The 17,856-nt window shown below is 36.6% G+C and overlaps 1 protein-coding gene across 11 annotated transcripts in view; it reads right to left on the bottom strand.

The window, feature by feature from the left end:
* Nucleotides 1-17,856, bottom strand: part of LOC106870563 (uncharacterized) — a 32,000-nt gene that overhangs the window by 696 nt on the left and 13,448 nt on the right. The window contains exons 7-20 of one of the 11 annotated variants that reach the window (XM_089355639.1): nucleotides 17,781-17,846; nucleotides 15,063-15,101; nucleotides 13,847-13,903; nucleotides 13,665-13,730; nucleotides 12,873-12,911; nucleotides 12,278-12,325; nucleotides 12,075-12,140; nucleotides 10,410-10,448; nucleotides 9,723-9,779; nucleotides 9,541-9,606; nucleotides 8,805-8,861; nucleotides 6,586-6,645; nucleotides 4,222-4,421; nucleotides 2,302-2,449 (exon numbers count right to left, since the gene is read on the bottom strand). In XM_089355639.1, the coding sequence (XP_089211765.1) occupies nucleotides 2,302-2,449; nucleotides 4,222-4,421; nucleotides 6,586-6,645; nucleotides 8,805-8,861; nucleotides 9,541-9,606; nucleotides 9,723-9,779; nucleotides 10,410-10,448; nucleotides 12,075-12,140; nucleotides 12,278-12,325; nucleotides 12,873-12,911; nucleotides 13,665-13,730; nucleotides 13,847-13,903; nucleotides 15,063-15,101; nucleotides 17,781-17,846 (1,008 nt within the window). The remainder of the gene's footprint in view (nucleotides 1-2,301; nucleotides 2,450-4,221; nucleotides 4,422-6,585; nucleotides 6,646-8,804; nucleotides 8,862-9,540; nucleotides 9,607-9,722; nucleotides 9,780-10,409; nucleotides 10,449-12,074; nucleotides 12,141-12,277; nucleotides 12,326-12,872; nucleotides 12,912-13,664; nucleotides 13,731-13,846; nucleotides 13,904-15,062; nucleotides 15,102-17,780; nucleotides 17,847-17,856) is intronic. The other 10 variants (XM_089355640.1, XM_089355641.1, XM_089355642.1 and 7 more) reach the window with 10 other exon arrangements.

Genomic DNA, 17,856 nt, shown 5'->3' with positions numbered 1-17,856 from the left:
CTCCACAAGTATCAGACGTTTGTACCAGAAATCTCACACCCACCATCTGATGCCCCGTATCTTTTATCTTTTACTTGTTTTATTTATTGGACTGTGGCCATGCTGGGGAAAGGCCTTGAAGATTTTAGTTGAACAAATTGACTCCAGTTTTCAAGTTTGGTAATTATTCTATTGGTCCCCTTTTGTCAAACCACTAAGATACAGGGATGTAAACAAACCATCACCAATTTTCAAGCATTTCTATCACTCAGTATGACATCTCTCTCTCTGCTACAGGATTGATGATGTGTGTGAGCAGTGTGTGCCCTACACTGCCAGATATCTTCAGCATCTCAGTAACTACTCCTGACGATCCACTTGCTTTCCTCATTCTTAACGATACTTGCACTATTAAACCTGTCCACTTCAATAGCTGGTCCCCCTGTTGGATCACTTTCTCTGACACTTTCTCTATATTCAACAACTTCTCTTATAAGTATTTCCAAGCCTCTTTCTCAGCTGTGAGACTAAGTGAGCACTCTAAGTCTTCACTTACACTCCTCACATCTTTAATCCTCCCTTCACTGAGCATCAGGGAACCTCTTTCAGCTAATCTTGGTCTTATGTCAACACTCTTTTCTATCTGATAATTTTCCTTGCTTCTCTTTCATCCAAATTTTTTTTCATAGAGCTGTTTTTTTTCCCCATTCCATTACCATCTCACTTTCTACTTGAGTGCTATCTTGCTCCAGCCATGGCTCTCACTCATGACAAATCAACATCTCATCCACCTCCTTCACATCTCTTAGAATCTTCTCTCTAAACATATATTTCGAGCAGAGGCACATTTCAGCTTCTACACCTCCCTCCTCCTCCTCCTCCTCCACAGTCACATGTCTCTTCTTACAGACGTTTCTCATCACATCCATTTCAAGATGCTGAGCTGGCAGAATCATTAGCACGCCAAACAAATTGCTTGGCAGCATTTTATCCGTCTTTATGTTCTGTGTTCAAATTCTGCCATGGTCAACTTAGTCTTTCTTCCTTTCAGGGTCGAGAAAATAAAGTACCAGTTGCATACTAGGGTCCATGTGATCAACTTCCCTTTCCCCCAAACATTTCAACTCTTGTGCCTGGATTATTTCATTCCAAACCCATTCTACATTGATTACTTTCCAATATCACCATCGGTTTGTTTTCTTCAGTCTGTGTGATACAACAATAGCAATACAGTTGTGCCCCACACCTCCAAATACCAGTTGACGTTTCCATGAAATGAGGCAACTGGTTGTAGCTATTTGGATGTTGATAATTTTGGCATGGTTGATTGGACATTCAGTCTGTGTTGAGAGTAGTATGGTTTGGCACTGGGGGCGAGAAGAAAACAAAAAACACACACACACACAGATAGAAAACATGAGAGAGAGAAAGAGAGGAAGAGATTATTAATTGAGCACAACTGACATGAACACTCTCCCTCTCCTTATACAGAGAGAGAGATGGTGAACCTGTCCCAACCAAACAGGATTCACTGAATGGGTTGTACAATTCATCCTTTCAATTGCTAAATACAAAACTGGGCTCACAAGACCTCCGTTCAGGGGATTCTCCTGAGTTACCCTCTCGCCCTTGTACACCAATCGGTCACAGGGTGGTCACTCATTTACAGCTGAGTGGATTGGAGCAACGTGAAATGAAGTGTTTTGGCTCAAGAACACAGTGCACAGCCAGTCTGGGAATTGAAACCATGGTTGCAAGATCGTGAGCATGACACACTAACCACCAGGCCACATGCCTAAAGAGAGAAGGAGAGAAAGAATGAGAGAAATACTAAAGTGAGATTAACCCTTTAGCATCCAGATTATTCTGTCAAATGTAATGCTTGTTTATCCACTTTGTTTTGGATTAATCATATATTATCTTGTAGCTTCAAGATTTCTATGATACGATTGCATATTTTTAGAATGACATTGTAGGGTAGGTATGAGAGGCTGGATTTGGCAGGTTTGAAGATAAAACAGGTAGGATGTATTGGCTGAATATGGCTGGTTTAAATGCTAAAGGTTTATGATTAATGCCTGATGTCAAATAGGTCAGCATTGAATCAGCATTACCAAATAGGCAATGCCAGAACAGCTGTATGCCAAAACGTCATAGATCCATATCTTTTAATATCCAACTCAGTTGACTTGGATAAATCTTATAAACATTCACAACATTTAGAAGACTCTCTCAATGGTTTAACATGAAAACTCAACCTCCAGCATACTACAAAATTTTTTAATTAAAAAGCAGGAAATTATATAGGAATCCTTAACTTACCAGACAACTTGATTTTTTTATGAAGTGCGTTTTTGTCTTTGGTAACAGCATCAAACAAGCTCTGTGCTTGCTTCTTAGTTTCCTCTCGGCTACGACCTTTCATGCCAGCAAGATACTTGAGTAAAGTTTGAAATGTTGTGTCAGGGATCTGAAAATAAAAGCAGGACATTAATGATAATTTCAATACAATTTGAATTTATAGGAAAATAAGTGGTTTATAATGGCCATAGAAGCTGGAAGATTAGGATTAGGTTAAGAACAGTATGAAATAAAGAATCTGTGTTCAAACCCATTGTAGGGGTAGAGAAATCATTTTAACATCCACTTTTCCATGCTTGCAGGGGTTAGACGGAATTTGCCAAGGCAGATATTCTACAGCTGGATGCATTTTCTGTCACTAACCCTTGCCTGTTTCCAGGCAAAGTAATTTTTCTCCATGATCAAACAGATTTTTCACAGAAGACTAGAAATGAACAACATCGCTTGTATGATGATGATGATGTTCATTTATAATCATCACATGATGTCTAAGGAAAGGCAAACATTCAAATTATATATATAAATCACGGAGGAAACGTGGTTGAGCTCCTTTCGAATATTGGGCCTCACAGAAGCAATGACCGAGACCTTTGGCATTATGTTGTGCTTGAGAAGAAGACCTATCAGGCCAAGCAGAATTGCAGTTGTGGCAGATACCAGTGTCACACAAGTAGCACCTGTGCCAGTGGCATATAAAAGCACCTTCCAAGCGTTGGGCTTCATGGAAGCAAGGACCAACACCATTTGGCATTATGCTGTGCTTTGAGCATTGTCTCATGGAAGCAATGGCCGAGTTCATTTGGAATTATGCCATGCTTGAGAAGACCCATCAAGCCAGCTAAAACCGCAGATACCGGTCATGGCAGATATCGGTGTCACGCAAATGGCACCTGTGCCAGTGGCATGTAAAAGTACCCAAACACTCTTGGAGTGGTTGGAATTAGGAAGGGCATTCAGACATGGAAACTATGCCAAAACAGACTGAAGCCTGGTGCAGCCTTCCAGCTTGCCAGCCCTGGTCAAACTGTCCAACCCATGCCAGCATGGACAACAGACGCTAAATAATGATGATGACGACGATGATATATATATATATATATTAGTGGAAAATTAGATAAACAAGTATAAATCATTAGTCGCCACAGACCTTTCATCATTGGAGTAATTTAGAATTCATCATTGGATGTTTCAAACAACCACAATGGTGAAATGTCTGTAGGAACAACAAATGACATAAACTTGTATTTACCTTAGTTTCTTCCATACATTTGCTCTGTATATCACAAGCAGTAATACTACTAATTATAACAGTAACCAAACCACTAAACTGGAAGCAAGGTGGGCTATGATAATCAACAAGGGGCTCTAACTGATACAGTAGTAGTCATACACGCTAGATTATATATACCACCATCATCATCATTTAACATCCATTTTCCATACTGCCATGGTTTGAACAGCTCAACAGGAACTGGCAAGGCCAGGGGACACACTAGGTTCTATCGTCTGTTTTGGCTTGGTTTCTATGGATGGATGCCCTTCCTAATCTCAATCACTTTACAATGTATACTGGATGATTTTTACGTGGTACCAGCATCCACACCAACTCTTTTTATGTGGCACCTTCGTTTTAGGATTTTGATTCTGTTGTGGTGGGCAGGGTTTTATATATATATATATATATATATATATATATAAGGACACTTGCTCAAAATGTCACACACTGGACCTGAACCTGAAATCATGTGGTTGGGAAGCAAATTCCTAAACCACATGGCTACACCTGTGCATACTGAATATTCAATGGTAATTAATAAATCACTAATTGTGACCATTTTGTAACGGTTAAAGCAAAGAAGTTAAAATGTTATTAAAACTGACCTTTTCAGGATCATACATATGATGAACCAACCAGTTCTGACGTGCTTTTACAAAATTCCATTCACTCTTATTTGTGTACCAAACATTTAAGAATTGCTTGGCCTTTTTCTCTGTAGTCGCTTCATCTTCACCTAAAATCGCCTCTTTTGGTTTATCATCAGCCTTCGAACCCTTCTTTTTCTTAGACTTCTTCTTTTTATCTGAAACAGAAATTATATTTTGAAGATGCATGAAGCTGGCAAGGGATTTGATCTGAGACTGTATGTTGATTCTAAAGCACAATACAGCTTAGAGAAGAGAGTATAAAGATGTGGCTCTGGATTGCGAGGAAAAGTAGTGTAACCAAAGGAAAGCTGCAGAGAGCTGATGGGTGCCAATTTGGATGTGTCTTTTCAAGGGCCACATATCACCAGTCATCCCAGTCACTTCTCATCTCCCTCACGGTGTCCTGAAATCAATCTTCACTACTTTGTACTGAATCTTCTTGGGTCCCCTTTTTCAAACTCCATCCACATTCAGTGATCGGCACTTCTAAATAAATAGCGATATCCTTATCTATATGCATCACATGTCCATACCAGTGCAGTATTCTTTCTCGCACACTACATCTGATTCTTCTAATGCTCAGATTTTCTCTCACCAAATTTGTACCATGTCGTTCATGCACATTCACATTGCACGTCCAACAAAGCTTCCTTTCTTTCCAGTTTTCTCAAGTCCTCTGCATTTAAAGCCCATGTCACACTACCATGCAGTACTACACTTCTAACACATGCATCATACAATCTGCCCTATCTCTAAGGAAAAACACCTTAGTTGCAAGCACTCCCTGAACTTTCTCTAACTTGTTCTTGTCCTGGTTGCTATACTTTCAGAGCAATCACCTCCCCTCCTATTACATCTTGCTAACAAAAGCTATCTTAAGACAATCTATTTCTGGTATGCTCACAGCATGTACTGCTCCAGAGCATCCATCACATATGTAGATAATGTTATCTGTTAGTCTGCCTGTGATGCCACTACATATCTTCTGTGTCCTTGCCTTACAGTACGTACAATATATAGAATTTATACCTACTCCAGTTCTGCATAGCAAAGCCATTTCCCTGAGAATAACAGTGTCTTTTTTACTATTTAATAAAAACTTCATCTTTGCTAAGTTTACATTAAAACCTCTCAGTTCTAAGTTTTGATTCTATGCCTTCTCCAATGCTCTCAGAGATTCAGCTATGGGAACTAGAATATCAGCATATCAGTCCCCATGGACAGCATGGCCACTAGACTATGATGAATAGGAAAGGATTAAAGACTGAGTTTGGACTCCTACTCTCTCTGAAATCATTGCTGACTCTCACCCACACATAATACAACTTTGTACATAGCTTCCACAGCTTTGAAAAGTCTATGATCAATTATGGTTTTATTCACTATTAGAGTTTGATTCCATGTGTGTTCCATGACTTCATACTTGACAAGAGAAGCAAGATGTCACTTGGTATAAGGATAATTTTGCAACAGCAAATTTGGTTTGAAGTATATTGCAGAAATCCTTAGATTTATTTTCCTTTATAACCCTAAACTGAAATTACAAAATACGCTACCTATGGACCAAAGGAGAAAAAAAAACTATTCCCAATGCTTAAGAACACAACCCTGTAGTACCTGGCCAAAAGTGTTTCACTATTAACAATGCTGAAGGAGAAAGCATAATGAGAAAATCTGTAATTATCTCTAATGTTTGAGTCCTGAAAATTTTGCATTTTCAGCACTTGTCTTATATAGAAATTTTACTTCTTTAATTACATTTTCACTACTCATGATGATAAAGTTAAAATGTTTTCTCTCAATATTTTTAGTATTCTTAGAAAGAAAAAAAAAACCCTTCAAATTCATCTTTAGAACTATTAGTTGTCAGTCACATAGAAGGATCAATCCAAGAAATTTCTATTTTTATTTCTTTGGTACAGGTACAATGACATTTTAGTTTTGTCACAAATTATCTCATGATTAGGAATTAAGCATTTTTATGACAATGTGATGAACCACAGGTTAGTCCTAGAACCACTAAGTTATATAAAGCTATGTAATCAGTTTAAATCATAGTATCTCAGCCACTTTTAGGATGTCAACTACTGAATTATGAATTGGAAGAACCTATTTTCCCAGTGGTGGAATCCTGCAAACACTATGATACAGAAACAAATTGAAGAAATTCACATAATGGCTCCTTCATTTTTAGAACAACTGTATTGTTTTCTGAAAGAATTTACATAGATTGGAGACAGTTGCAGAGTAAGAATTACTGTTGAAATAGTTGTAGAGAGAAAAACGATGAAGCAAAAGCACCAAACAAACATCGATTACCTTGAGATGCTGGAGAGTTGTCACTTGGTGCACCTTTTGGTTTGGTGGTTTTATTCTTGTCTGAAAGAACCAAATAAAAAACAGGTTTGCTGTAGAAAGCAATCAACTATTCAGTAATTGTCCAGGTTCAAGTCACAATTAACAGACTGAACTGATCAAATATTTTCCAATCATCAATCAACCTATACAATGAAATATGACCCAGTTTTTCCTGACATTTTCTACTAAATTACAAACTTTCACCACATATCATCATCATCATCACTGTACATCTTAGCTTACAACTGACTCCCAGCAAACACTCACTAAAGATTTTACGTCTGTTACACCAACACACTACACCCTCACAAATGAGTTAATAAAGAAGTCTCTGGATGGTCGTTTGATCTTCAACCGACACCCTGCCATCTTTTATACCAACTCACCTGAAACAGTTTCTGGTTCTATGACACAAACTCCCGGTTTTAAAAATGTTCGAAAAATTAAAACCTTCCACCAAAATTTCGTGTTAATCCATGTTCTAAACACCAGTTTTATTATGACAAAGTAATTTTATTAAATTCTTCCTGTTTTCAAAATTAATTGTAATAAAAGCAGTTTATTGCAACAGAAATATGGTAACAAAAAGGTTTAAAGAAAGAAACAACACTACTGGTTAATGTCCTGTAATTGATGGCATATGAGGCATATTTTCTTGCTAAAGAAAAATCACCCTGGGTCCTTATATGTAAAATTGGGACTCTTTGGCATTAAGAAGGGTATCCAGCCATAGAAACCATGCCAAATCAAACTGGAGGCTGGTGCAGCCTCTCAGCTTACCAGCCCTGGTCAAACCATCCAACCCATGCCAGCATGGACAACGGAAGTTAAATGATGATGATGATGATGATGATTACATGCTTTAATGTACTAAAACCATTTTTCCTGCATATCTGCTTTAGAAATTGAGATGCATCTCATGTCTGCACATCTTTTATGCCATCAAATATGGTAATCTGAGACACCTCTGCTTTAGAAATTGAATTAAAACCCTCAACTTTACAGAAGCATATCTTGTTAGCTTTACACTGTAATTAATGCTCATCTTCAATAAAATCAATTAGATTTCAAATCATCATCATCGATTAACGTCCGCTTTCCATGCTGGCATGGGTTGGACGGTTTGACTGAGGACTGGTGAGCCAGAAGGCTGCACTAGGCTCAATCCGATCTGGCAAAGTTTCTACAGCTGGATGCCCTTCCTAACGCCAACCACTCCGAGAGTGTAGTGGGTGCTTTTATGTGTCACCGGCACAAGGGCCAGTCAGGCAGTTCTGGCAATGGTCATGCTCAAAGGGTGTTTTTTTTACGTGCACTGGCAACAACCACGCTTCAATGTTGTTTTTCATATGCCAGTAAGGCTATGCTGGCAACGATCATGCTCAAATGGTGCTTTTCACGTGTCACCAGCACAGGAACCAATCCTTGGCCCTGGCAACAATCACACTCGGATGTGCTTTCAACGTTCCACTGGCCAATCAGGCGGTACTGTCATCGGCCACGTCAGCAATTTTGATTTGATTTCACTTGCCTCAATAGGTCTCCGCAAGCAAAGTTCATTGTCCAATGAATGAGGGGTACTCATATGTGGGCCGGTTACACCCCACATTCGGATGCGATTTTTAATGTTCCACTGGCACGAGTGCCAATCAGGCGGTACTGTCATCAGCCACATCAGCGATTTTGATTTTGATTTCACTTGCCTGAATAGGTCTTCACAAGCAAGGTTTATTGTCCAATGAATGAGGGGTATTCATAAGTGGGCTGGTTACACCCACTGGCATAGGCCATGGGCTACGGCCTCACTTGGCTTGTCGGGTCTTCTCAAGCACAGCATATCTCCAAAGGTCTCGGTAAGACCCAATGTTCAAATGAATCAAATTATATTTAGTGGTTGGGGAAAGTTATAAAAATTCTTCACAATGTTTTTCATCGAATTTTTTTACACACACACACACACACATATATATATATATATATATATAAAATTCCTGTTTTTTACTTTTTACACTTTGCTTATTTAATGTGAGAATGTGGTAGGTTAGGTACGGCAATCCAAGGCTAAAATAGCTTTCTTCCAGTCAATTTCCTTGACTGCGTCCAGTGTTTCAGTATATTAAATTATACAAGAGTAAAGTTAAACAATGCCAGCAAATTATTCCAATGAACAAGTAACCTACCATCACCACTTTTCACATTTTCTTCACTGATCTTGCGTTTCCTCTTTTTTGCACTATCTGTACAAATCATAGAAAATAGTAAAATATTGAAGTAGATCAAAGATGCTTAGGATCGTTAGGTTGATAACATTGAAAATGATCTGAACTATTTCTTGGTGTTTATGATTCATTGTTTCCTTTGAATGAATAAATCTAGCATTTTTACAAACGGAAAACAGATTAGTAACTTTTGTCTGACAGTAAATAGAGGAAGAAGAATTATCATTAAAACTATTTACGCAATCTTCGAGAACTGAAATTAAGAACCATGCATAATTAATGTTTCTTTGTTTTTAACTGTGGAAGAGTTAGAATATCTAACCTACCCATCAGTAGCTTCACTAAACACAGAAGCAGTACGAAATATACTCAACCTCATACAAAGCGATAAATGGCAAAAGTCCCCAATAAAATACTTTGCTGTTTCTAAGTTAGTCAATTCCATGCAATTTGACAACTCAGGATGAACATTAAATCACTGAAATTTTTGTAGATACAGAAATGATTCAAGGACATATCAAATGAGATGATGACTTGTAGTGTTTGGTGACAGATGAGTGACTATTTGACACAAATTAAAGGCTTAACGATAACTTCATTAATTTATTAAAGCTTTTGGTTTGATATTTTTCTTGTAATGTATTTCTAAATCAAAATTCTAAAACCAACAAAATATTCCAATAACTAAGTTTTCTACCTTCTCCAGCAGATCCATTTGGCAAATTTTCTCCGCTGTTATTGGATTTCTTCTTTTTACCATTTTCTACAAAGGAAAATAAAAGATGGAAAATAGTTATACCAAAGACGTTTCTGGTATTTAGACACAAATGCTTCAAATGTTAATATTTAAAGTTATTTAATAGAAATAAAACTGTTTACCTTTTGGAGCTGATGAGGTGTTGTTTTGCCCAGCTTTTGCTGTAGTTGTTGTTTCTTCTGAAACAGAAAAGAAACTTATTTATAGCATAAAACCACCAATTATCACAATTATTGCCATGGAACACTAGATTCAGCCATCTGCAAACAAGCAGAACTAGAGCCAGACAAATATTTAATTTGGTCACCTACAAACTGAATATGTCGGGTCTGTTCCTACACTGCATTACAATCCACAGCACACGAGACTACAATATTTTACAAAATGCTCACCAATCACTGCTTACTAAGCCTCGGTGCTGTTGCAATGTAGCGTTAAAGATGCTGCTGAGGCCATAATCTTGGTGAGTGTGCATCTCCTCCTCTCAGTGCCTGTTACCATATTCAGATGGAATTTCTCTTACATTCAGAAATCAAAATCTGAAACAACTTTTCAGAAACTGAAGATGGACTCATTTCTGACAATGGTAACCAAACAAACATTGAATCATTTTTTTTCCCTTCAGCTGCAGCAAACCAATAATGATTTCATTAGATTTGTTTTTTGAGACCAAAATATCGGTTGAGCTAATATCCAAAAGAACAAAAAATAAACATGAAAACAAAAAAAACCATATATAACTTTAATATGCTAATTGAATGGTCAGAATCATGAAAGAGGATAGAATTTAAGAAAGAATAAAACCCTACCTTTTTGGTGCTTGTGCTTTTTCTTCTTGTTGACAGGCTCTGCAATGATATTGAAATTTAAATATTATTATAAACAAATATAAAACAATACACTTCCCTACAGCAAAACACCTGCTTCCTGTCCCCCTCTCAGACTTTAACCGCTCATCATCATCCTTTGACCAACCTATGGTTGATTGGAACTCCATTGACAATCCCTTGACAAATTCTTCTTATTTTCAAAATTAACTGTAACAAAAGCAGTTTATTGCAACAGAAAGGTTTAAAGAAAGAAACAACACTTAGTGGTTAATGTCCTGTAATTGATGGCATTTCAGGCACACTTTCTTGCTGAAGAAAATCACCTCCCACCTTCTGGCATAAAGCCACATCCCTCAAATTTACTCCTCCCTCAGTTGATGGAGGATCTTGTCTTGGAAATTACTTGGTGACCTCACATAAAAAGCAGTCAGTACATTCTGGGAAGTGGTTGGCGTTAGGAAGGGATCCAGCTGTAGAAACGATGCAAAAACAGACAATGGAGCTTGGTGCAGTCCTCTGGCTTGTTGGCTCCTGTCAGACCAACACATGTCAGGATGGAAAATGGACATTCACTGAACAAGTTTAGAACATTTGCCATCAGAATCTCAGAACCTTTGCCATCAGAATCTCCACATCTAGGTATGCTGCTCTCTCAGACATTTAAAAAAATAACACCAATAACTTGTTTGTGGGCAGAATATTAAAAAGGCTGCTAAACACAGGCCAAATCCTTTAGGCTGGCGCTTCTTCATAGAATTAACAGATCTACAGCACAGAAACATTTCTTGCTAAGAAAACCACAGAAAGCAAAAGGATGTCCACTTATTTAGAGTAAAGGAAGAGTGAGGACATTCACAGATTAAAGCAGTACTAGAGAGGCTGGAGCCCCTTCTCATATCAAGGATTAGAACTCAGTGTTTAATGATCCTTAGAGATTGCTAATCTTCTAGGAATGAGAAAAAGCTGAGAACCCTCTCAGCAACCTTTGAAAGAAAATGGAAAGTGTACCTGAAGATTGTAGAGGACAAAGTGAAAGGAATCAAAGACATGTTCATGGGTCAAAAAGTTCCACAGGGAGCTGAAGAGGCAACAGAGAATAAGCTATCAGATCTAGTCATCGCATTTCTGTTAGTTTTTGTGTCCCTCACCACCAGCTTATAATACATATGGGAAAATTACATTAAAAATATGTTTGCAATATGTAGAATGAATACTGAAATTTGTTTATAAATATTCCCCAAAAGCTCCCTCTAGAACTACTCTATGTGTGTGTGTGTCTTTGTGCCTTGTGTAAAGATGAGATGAGAAAAAAAACTAAACCTTGCGACAATATTGTGATACACACACACACACGTTAGCACAGAAAAGTGAAAGAAGGTTTAAAATGAAAATCTGGCTGATAGACAAGTGATTAAACCAAATAAGAGAATGCTTTGGACCATTTCATAATAAAAATCAAACACTATTTGATAGCTGACAGATCACAGATGGATCAAATACAATTTACCTGAAGGTATTCAAATTGTAGGCTAGTTTAATGATAACTTTTAGCAACTTTTTAGAGCTTTTATTTTGCTGTATTTTTTCTTTTAATTAAAATTCTAAAGCAGCAATATATATTTCAGTAGCTAAATATTATTCTACCTTCTCCAGCAGATCCATCTGTCACAATTCCTCCACTGATATTATGTTTCTTATTTTTCCCATTTTCTATAAAGGAAAAATAACAAAGAAAATACTAAAATGTGGAAGATGTTGCATCAAAGATGTTTGTGCTAATCAGGCACACATGTAGAAGCAACATTAACATTTAAAATTATCTAACAACAACAAGAAAAAAACTTTACCTTTCAAAGCATTGTTTTGCCCAGTCTTTGGTGTAGGAGTTGTTTCTTCTGAAAAAGAAAAAAAAACATATTTATAGCATAAAACCAATTAACACAATTGTTATTATGGCACAATGGCTTCAGTTAGTTATAAATGAACAGAATTATAACCAGACAGTATTTCATTGGTAACCAACAAATGAAATATGTAAAAAAAATTTGTTGTAGCTTTCTATTATTTTGTGCAAAATACAAGACTACAATGATTTACAGAATGTTCATCAGTTGTTGCTTATTAAATCTCAGCAATGTTTGAGAGATGTTGGGGCTAGCATTTTCCTGAGTGTGCAGGTCCTTCTCTTATATGCTGTGAGCAAGATCCATATTCAGATGAAATCCGATTACAGTTAGATAAGAAAATCTAAAACTACTTCTCAGAAATTATAGATGAGCTCATTTCTGATAATCGTAACCAAACAAAAATTTGAGTTTCTTTTTTTTTTTAAATCTTTCTCATCAACTGCAGCAAACCGTACAAACTCATAATAGGTGTGAAAAAAACATGCAAACATTTAAGGTAGCAGACATCAAATTAGAAAGGGAAGAGCAATCTCACCTTTCTGTTGCTTATGTTTTTTCTTCTTTTTAACAGGTTCTACAATGATATTGAAATGAGAAATAATATAATAAATAAACAAAACTAAGAAAGAAGAGCAGGACATCCAGTTTGAAGCAATATGATAAAGAAGTAGAATAACAGAATAATGAAGAGAGAGAGCTTTTTACAATGCTAAAAGGGACAAGTTCATTAAACTTTATATATTTCAGGTGTAAAGGCCCATTGTCAGTAGTAAATGTAGTCAAGAAATGTGAGTCAATACAGTACCAACCCGTCTGCACTCAACAATCAACATGAATGGTTCTACACATATTCACATTTCTTTACTCCATTCACTTCTGATGATGGGTTGTTGTGCCTGAAATACATAAACTTTTTCTTTTTGCATTGTAAGAAGCTCTCTGCCTTTGCTATTTTGTTGTTTTAAAGGAAAACGTATTTCACTGGACAAGTTGTCTAACTATACCATCAGATACTTTCACATATTGCTGTAGAGCTGCCTCTCACAAATATATCATCAGAAAGTAACATAATACCATTAATCTCATGTAAGAGAAGTGCTCTTTGCCCTAGAAATTGAGGACTGCCTTCTGACCTTAAGATATAGAAAGAGTAACAAGAGGTCAAATGTTGCAGAGAGAGCTGGCTCTTACTTAACGATATATAAAATGAAGGCCATCTTAATGATAACTACAATTTATCTAGAGTTTTTGATTTGATATTTTTCTTTTAATGTATTCTAAATCAAAATTCTAAAACAGCAACAAAATATTTCAATAAGTTTTCTACCTTCTCCAGCAGATCCATTTGGCAAATTTTCTCCGCCGTTATTGGATTTCTTCTTTTTACCATTTTCTATAAAGGAAAATAAAAGACGGAAAATAGTTATACCAAAGATGTTTCTGGTATTTAGACACAAATGCTTCAAATGTTAATATTTAAAGATATTTAATAGAAATAAAACTGTTTACCTTTTGGAGCTGATGAGGTGTTGTTTTGCCCAGCTTTTGCTGTAGTTGTTGTTTCTTCTGAAACAGAAAAGAAACTTATTTATAGCATAAAACCACCAATTATCACAATTATTGCCATGGAACACTAGATTCAGCCATCTGCAAACAAGCAGAACTAGAGCCAGACAAATATTTAATTTGGTCACCTACAAACTAAATATGTCGGGTCTGTTCCTACACTGCATTACAATCCACAGCACACGAGACAATATTTTACAAAATGCTCACCAATCACTGCTTACTAAGCCTCGGTGCTGTTGCAATGTAGCGTTAAAGATGCTGCTGAGGCCACCATCTTTGAGTACATAAATATTCTTCCTTTACATGGAACCCTAATACATTCAGCTAACAAAATCTAAAACAATCTCTTACAAATTGTAGATGAACTGGTAGCAGGATGTGAACTTGCATTGCCATATTATGAATTTCATGTCATGACACAGCAATGGTTTGATCAGGTGTGCAGCCAAACTTTTGCCCAATCGGTGGCTTAGTGTTCACAAGACAGCTTCTCCGGATTGCTCTAGAAGTTTCCTTATCCCTTTCATTACTGTATTTATTTTAAGATGCTCTGTGTTTCTTTCAATTACTTTAAATATAACAAAGAATTTAGTAAAATAATTTAGTCCTTTTCAGCACCAAATTCAGCATGTTCTTGAGTACATTATGAATACACACTCCTTTTAGACATGACACCACACACACACATTCATTATGTTATTCATTGTGTTAAAACTAGAACCAGTCCCAGTGTTAAATTTTGGGAAGACAGTTTTTAGCATGTTGTATTACACTATTTTCATCTTGTTGATCCTAAATATATATGATGACACGTGAACATCTTTTCTATGACAAGTGTGGTATAACAAATCCTGTTTACATGTTTGTTCGGTGTTGTCTAGTTATTATATGCAGCTTTCAGCAAACTAATTGCCAATTGGATCCAGAAATACTGACACTCTCAACCCACAAGCAACAAACTCATTTCTGACAACTGTAAACTAATAAAAATCGATTTTTTTAATGTATTCAATCATTTGTTCCACTTTAACTGCAGCAAACTCCATTTGTGAACTCATTAGATATATTCCGAGACCCAAATATCAGATGAAGTTAATTTTCAAAAGCAATTATGAATATGAAAGGATATGAAATTAGACAGAGAAGAAAACCTTACCTTTCTGTTGCTTATGCTTTTTCTTCTTCTTAACAGGTTCTACAATGATATTGAAATTAAATCATAATAATAATAATAATAATAATAATAATAATCACAATGACTGACAAAAAAGTTCTAGGAAGGCACAGGATGACACAGTATGGGATTGCATAAGACAATCATCATCATCATCATCATCATCATCTTTTAATGTCCGTTTTCCATGCTGGCATGGGTTGGACAGTTTGACTGGGGACTGGCAAGCCAGGAGGCTTCACCAGGTTCAAACAAAAGAAATAACGGAACAGGATCTTGGTAGCAGATCTTACCAAATTCCATGAAAAATTTGATGCAGACATAGTGATTGAGTTGAACGCTAATAACAAAAAAAAAAAAAAAACAGAGATGTTCTATCACAACATTGCAAAGCCTCAAGAATGTCTAGCATGAAGTTTATTTGTTGACTGACTTAGTCTACAATGATCGTTAGCAACACGTGTACAAATGATAACGAGCAATTCAGAAAGATTCTAACAACTCATATGAACATTATTTCACATCAAGTAACCAACAAATCAAATAAATATTCACATCCAATGCATCATTTTCCTTAATGCCAAATTTCTGATTCCATCTTCTAATTCCGCCAAAGACGTTGAAGGAATGATTATCCTCCCTTGCGTTAGTTATCTGCATGGGAACACCACGTACACAAACGTTAATTTGCACATAAATAAAAAAAAGAAACATGAACCTGTCATGTATGTGTGTGTGTGTGTGTGTGTGTGTGTGTGCGTGTGTGTGTATGTGCGTGTGTGTGTGTATCACATTTCCTTCACTGCTATTATGTTTCTTATTTTTCCCAATTTTCTATAAAGGAAAAACAACAAAAGAAAACAGCAAAATATGGAAGCTGTTGCATTAAATATGCTTGTGCTAATCAGGCACACATGTAGAAGCAACATGATGATGATAAATGTTTTTTCCCACACTAAACAGTTTGTTGATAAATATTCCCAGAGCAGCAGTAAGGAGATCGCATGGCTGAGAATTTCAGTGGATCTTAACCCTTTCATTACTGTTTTTCTGTTGAGATGCTCTGTGTTTCGTTCAATTAATTTTAAATATAATAAAGAATTTAGTAAAAATAACTTAGTTGGCATTAAGCTAAGTGTTAGGAACATAAATTGTGACTAAGGTTTGGTGGAAGATTTTAATTCAGAACTTATGAAAACAAGACATTTGTACTACAGAGCCAGAGTTGGTTTCAGCCAGATTGGCATCAAAAGGGTTAAATTACTCATTTATTAACCCTTTTGTTACCATACTTTTGCTGAGATGCTCTGTGTTTCTTTCAATTAATTTTAAATATAACAGAGAATTTAGCAAAATAACTTTGTTATCATTAAACTAGTGTCAGGAACATAAATTGTGACTAGGGTTTGGTGGAAGATTTTAATTCAGAACTTACGAAAACAAAACATTTGTTCTACAGAGCCAGAGCCAGTTTCAGCTGGGTTGGTAACAAAAGAATTAATATGTTGTATTCTTTATACAAAATAAACACGTTATACAATTTAGCCCCAAGTGAATGTCTAAGGTATCTTTAGTGAGTTTTTTCATCAATTCTCAATTTAATTTGTACTTTATGATGTCATGACAGAATTTAACCAACCGTTCTCAGTCTGATATTTCTCAGAAAATCATCATCACCATCATCTAACGTCCATTTTCCATCCAGTTGATGAGAAGTTAAAAGAATAACAGAGGGATAGTAATAGGTGCCTTGTTACAAGGCACCTATCTACAAGGATAGCCCAGTTGGAGAATCAGGGATAGAGAGAAAGGCTAAGAGAAAGATAGAGAGGGTGATGGATGTGTATTAGGACACACCCTCGAGGTACAGAGCCGAAGGGAATACAGAGGACTGGAGTGGGTGAGTGGACAGGTGGGGGAAGCCTCATAAAAATGTGAGGAGAGATTGATAGAGGAAACAGAGATGACTAGTAATTGATAGTGGGAGAAATAGGAGTGGTTCGGGGGGGTGGCATTAGGAGAGATGAGGGAATAAAGGAGGTGTTAAGGCTTGAGTATAGGAGAGGGGAAAGAGCAGAGGGATGGAGGAAGATGAGGAGGAATAGAATTGGTTCTGGAGTGGGGGAGGATTTTTATTCTTTTACTTGTTTCAGTCATTTGACTGCGACCATGCTGGAGCACGGCCTTTTTTAGTCGAGCAAATCGATCCCAGGACTTATTCTTTGTAAGCCTAGTACTTATTCTATAGGTCTGTTTTGCTGAACTGCTAAGTTACGGGGACGTAAACACACCAGCATCAGTTGTCAAGCGATGTTGGGGCGACAAACACAGACACACACATACATATACATATATACAAAAGGCTTCTTTCAGTTTCCATCTACCAAATCCACTCACAAGGCTTTGGTTGGCCCGAGGCTATAGTAAAAGACACTTGCCCAAGGTGCCACACAGTGGGATTGAACCTGGAACCATGTGGTTGGTAAGCAAGCTTCTTACCACACAGCCACCTTAAATGAGATGAGAACAAACTGGTTAAGGCACCAAATGAGATGATAACCTGCTTAATGGAGCTCGAATTAGAGGTAGTTTATTGATGCCATCAATTTCTTAGAACTTTTATTTTGCTTTCTTTTAATGTAGATTAAATTAAAATTCTAAAGCAGCAATATATATTTCAGTAGCTAAATATTATTCTACCTTCTCCAGCAGATCCATCTGTCACATTTCCTCCACTGGTATTATGTTTCTTATTTTTCCCATTTTCTATAAAGGA

Source organism: Octopus bimaculoides, chromosome 7 (assembly GCF_046866305.1).
Source record: "Octopus bimaculoides isolate indiv1 chromosome 7, ASM4686630v1, whole genome shotgun sequence".
Classification (NCBI taxonomy): Eukaryota; Metazoa; Mollusca; class Cephalopoda; order Octopoda; family Octopodidae; genus Octopus; species Octopus bimaculoides.
Note: the sequence above shows the minus strand (reverse complement) of the source record. Positions and strands in the feature narration are given on the sequence as shown.